General features: G+C 30.9%; 1 protein-coding gene across 18 annotated transcripts in view; it reads left to right on the forward strand.

Annotated features, from left to right (window-relative positions):
• Window positions 1-3,148, forward strand: part of PCDH7 (protocadherin 7) — a 432,140-nt gene that overhangs the window by 207,107 nt on the left and 221,885 nt on the right. For 10 of the 18 annotated variants that reach the window (XR_008547472.2, XM_016951430.3, XM_009447471.5 and 7 more), the window contains one exon: window positions 750-966. The exons of 1 other annotated variant lie outside the window; for it this stretch is intronic. Coding sequence is in view for 16 of the 17 variants with exons in the window: in XM_016951430.3 (XP_016806919.1) it covers window positions 750-966 (217 nt within the window). In the remaining variant the exon portion in view is untranslated. The remainder of the gene's footprint in view (window positions 1-749; window positions 967-3,148) is intronic. 7 more of the 18 variants (XM_009447472.4, XM_016951435.4, XM_016951434.4 and 4 more) reach the window with 2 other exon arrangements.

The raw sequence follows: 3,148 nt of genomic DNA on the forward strand, positions 1-3,148 counted from the left end.
ATAAAGTTTCATAAAATTTTTTAAAAACAAATTAAAGGCTGTACATGATTTTACTTTATTGAACAAATCACAAACAGTAATATTAAGGACATACAACTAAACTTTATAGTTTATTCCCTACTCACTGTTTAGGGATACTTTTATCTATTATTTCAATATGACTCTTACAATTTCAAGGTCCATAGGCAATATTTTTATAGGAATGATGTAATAAACATATTTCTGTTTCCTAGCACTGCATCTAAATTCCTATTTGTCAGCTGTACTTTGAACAGTTTAAGTCAACTGCCAGCCCATTTGATTTTATAGCTTTGTATCATATGGACAAAGTATTTAAAAATTGAGTCTTCTTACAATGGATTAGTTCAATATTTACTGCCTTCACAAATCACTGACCTTGTTTTTTTAGAGGCCATTTCTGGAAAGCATATCTGAAGTGAATACTATAGAATAGAAAAAGGTTGAATATGTGGAACTAACATATCAGATTTAAATGTATGTTTTAGTGAAATTACTGTTTTTTTATCTCTGTTTCTGAAAGGGAATTTCCAGTTTTTCCATAAAAAAATCTAAGCTCTAGACATTGCCTTAGATAATACATAGTTAACTAATGCAGTTTCAACATATCTATTCATTTTGTATTGAATTAGTTGCCAGTAGACCTTAATGTATGTAATTTATGTATTTTTTAAAATAAGATCATTTACAATCTTACATCGTAGTGACATTCAGAATCTTTTCTTTTACAGCCATTTCGTAGAGTGACGTTTTCTGTTGTGAGTCAGCCTCAGGACCCACATCAGGGGTCACTGCAGAGTTGCTATGACAGCGGGCTGGAGGAGTCAGAAACACCAAGCAGTAAGAGTTCATCAGGGCCAAGACTGGGTGCCCTTCCACTCCCAGAGGACAACTATGAAAGGACCACGCCGGATGGCAGTGTTGGTGAGGCAGAGCATATGGAAAATGGTAGGGGCAAACACAACATCCACACACATAATCACGCTAGTGAGCCGTAATAAGTAGACTCGCGAAGGTCAGTCTAAAACCAAAATAAAATAGCTGACATTAAAACCATTTTATTTCAAGTGATAAATATTTGCTAAAATACAGAAATGCCAAATAAAGGAACATAACTCTGTAGATAAAATTCACCCAAATTGCACCATCATTTTAAAACATCCTGTCAGAAATAAACGCACTTATAAATAAATCAGAACAGGGCCCACTATGAAGGAAGCTAAATAAGTGCAGAATTCCTAAACAATAGTCACCAAGAAAGGTCTTGTCTAATTGTTTTCTTCTATTCATTTTTGTCATGCAACTATTTCTTCAATTGCAACTGTCCAGACTTAGTGAAAGGAAATGAAAGAAACATACCTTGCTCTACCTTTTCTTGTCCTAGATGTTTAGAAAAGCATTTTCAAACCTCTCCTTTCCCGTGATCACTGAATAGAGTCAAAAGAGAACAGTACTACTTTGTTCTCCATAGTATGCAATAAATGCTATTAGAATTTCCCTCTTATTTAAGTATAAGGGTTTTTTTTTATTTTTATGTGAGAGAAAGGAAGGAAAATAAATCATAATACTCCATATTTTTATACTGTTTTGAGGTGATTCTCATAATTACCACAATTGGCCTTGTATACATTTTCTTTTAAGTTATACATTTAGATTGCAAATAGCACTTATAAAACGTTCCACATTTGTTTATATTCCCAGAGATAATTTGGTGATTTATTTTCTGGATTTTGAGTCATAAGTAAATGCCTGAGGAATAGGTTTGTGTCAAATAATGGAATGGTAAAATTCATCCTAACTTCATTATTCTTTCAAATATGAAGAGAGAAATGGTTAAACAGAGAGAAAGGAAAGGAATCACACTCATTTTATCCCTAGTAAAACTTGCAGTGGATTTATGTCTTTTGCCATCTCAACCCCTGAGTGACATAAGACGCTCTAACTTTTTGTTATATATCCGTTTCTTTAGTGCTGATATATATGCAAGTAGAGCATATTGATGCAGGAGAAAGACTGATTTTCTTCTGTAAGTTTACCTATGAATATTAAAATCCAACATTAGAATATAATATATCATAAATGACCCCAAATGAAAGTATTGCTAAATTATATTACGCTAAATAATTATTTATCCACATTGTTCTTGGTTAAGAAAATATGATATCAGGGTCTGATGATTGACGTCCCTCTTGATTAATTTTGCAGAGTTAAAATGGCATTTTGCCTTATGGCTATAAAAGCATGCTTATCTGTGTGTATGGTGGTGTGTGCTTATGTGGATGGGAGTCTGGTGTGGTTTCTAAGAATTACCTTTTTTTAGTAATTTTTTTAATGGGCATATAATTTTGGTATGAATTGCAATGCTGATGAATATATATTTAAGGCAGATATGTTTAAAATTATTTGGAAAAAGAAATTAAACTAAAGATACTGTAATTACATACATACTATGTAATTACATATGTAATTTGGATGTCAGCTTTATTAAAAAAGGACTTTGTACCCCTGGCATTATAATCATTTTTCAACGTTAGTTTCTGTTTTATTAGTTTATGGGGATTCATCACCTTTAAAATAAGAAATGTGATGAATAATTAAAAGATAATTATGTAATTACATGTATGTAGTCACATGTAATTGCATGTATGTAGTCACATGTACTATAGTGTATTATGTTACATATGTGTAACGTGTAATTACGTATGTGTGATATATGTAATATATAATACGTATATAGTACATATAATTACATATATGTACATATATATGTAATTACAGTATTTTTAATATAGATAGATGATAAATAGAGCATACCTAGGAAGGCAGGATTAATTTAATTTAGGGGTATTACTACATCTGAGATTACCTTTTCATGAGAACATATAATTTTGTTTGTGTTTTAAAAAGTGCTTATTCTTACTGTAAAGAACAGAATGTACAATTAAATCTTTATTTTTTGGATGTCAGCTTTATTAAAAAAGGACTTTGCACCACTGGCATTATAATCATTTTTTAATGTTAGTTTCTGTTTTATGAGTTTATGGGGATTCATCACCTTTAAAATAAGAAAGAAATGATGAATAATTAAAAGATAATTATATATGACAAACACATATCGGTTACCTTTTAG

This window comes from Pan troglodytes, chromosome 3 (genome assembly GCF_028858775.2).
Source record: "Pan troglodytes isolate AG18354 chromosome 3, NHGRI_mPanTro3-v2.0_pri, whole genome shotgun sequence".
Taxonomy (NCBI): domain Eukaryota; kingdom Metazoa; phylum Chordata; class Mammalia; order Primates; family Hominidae; genus Pan; species Pan troglodytes.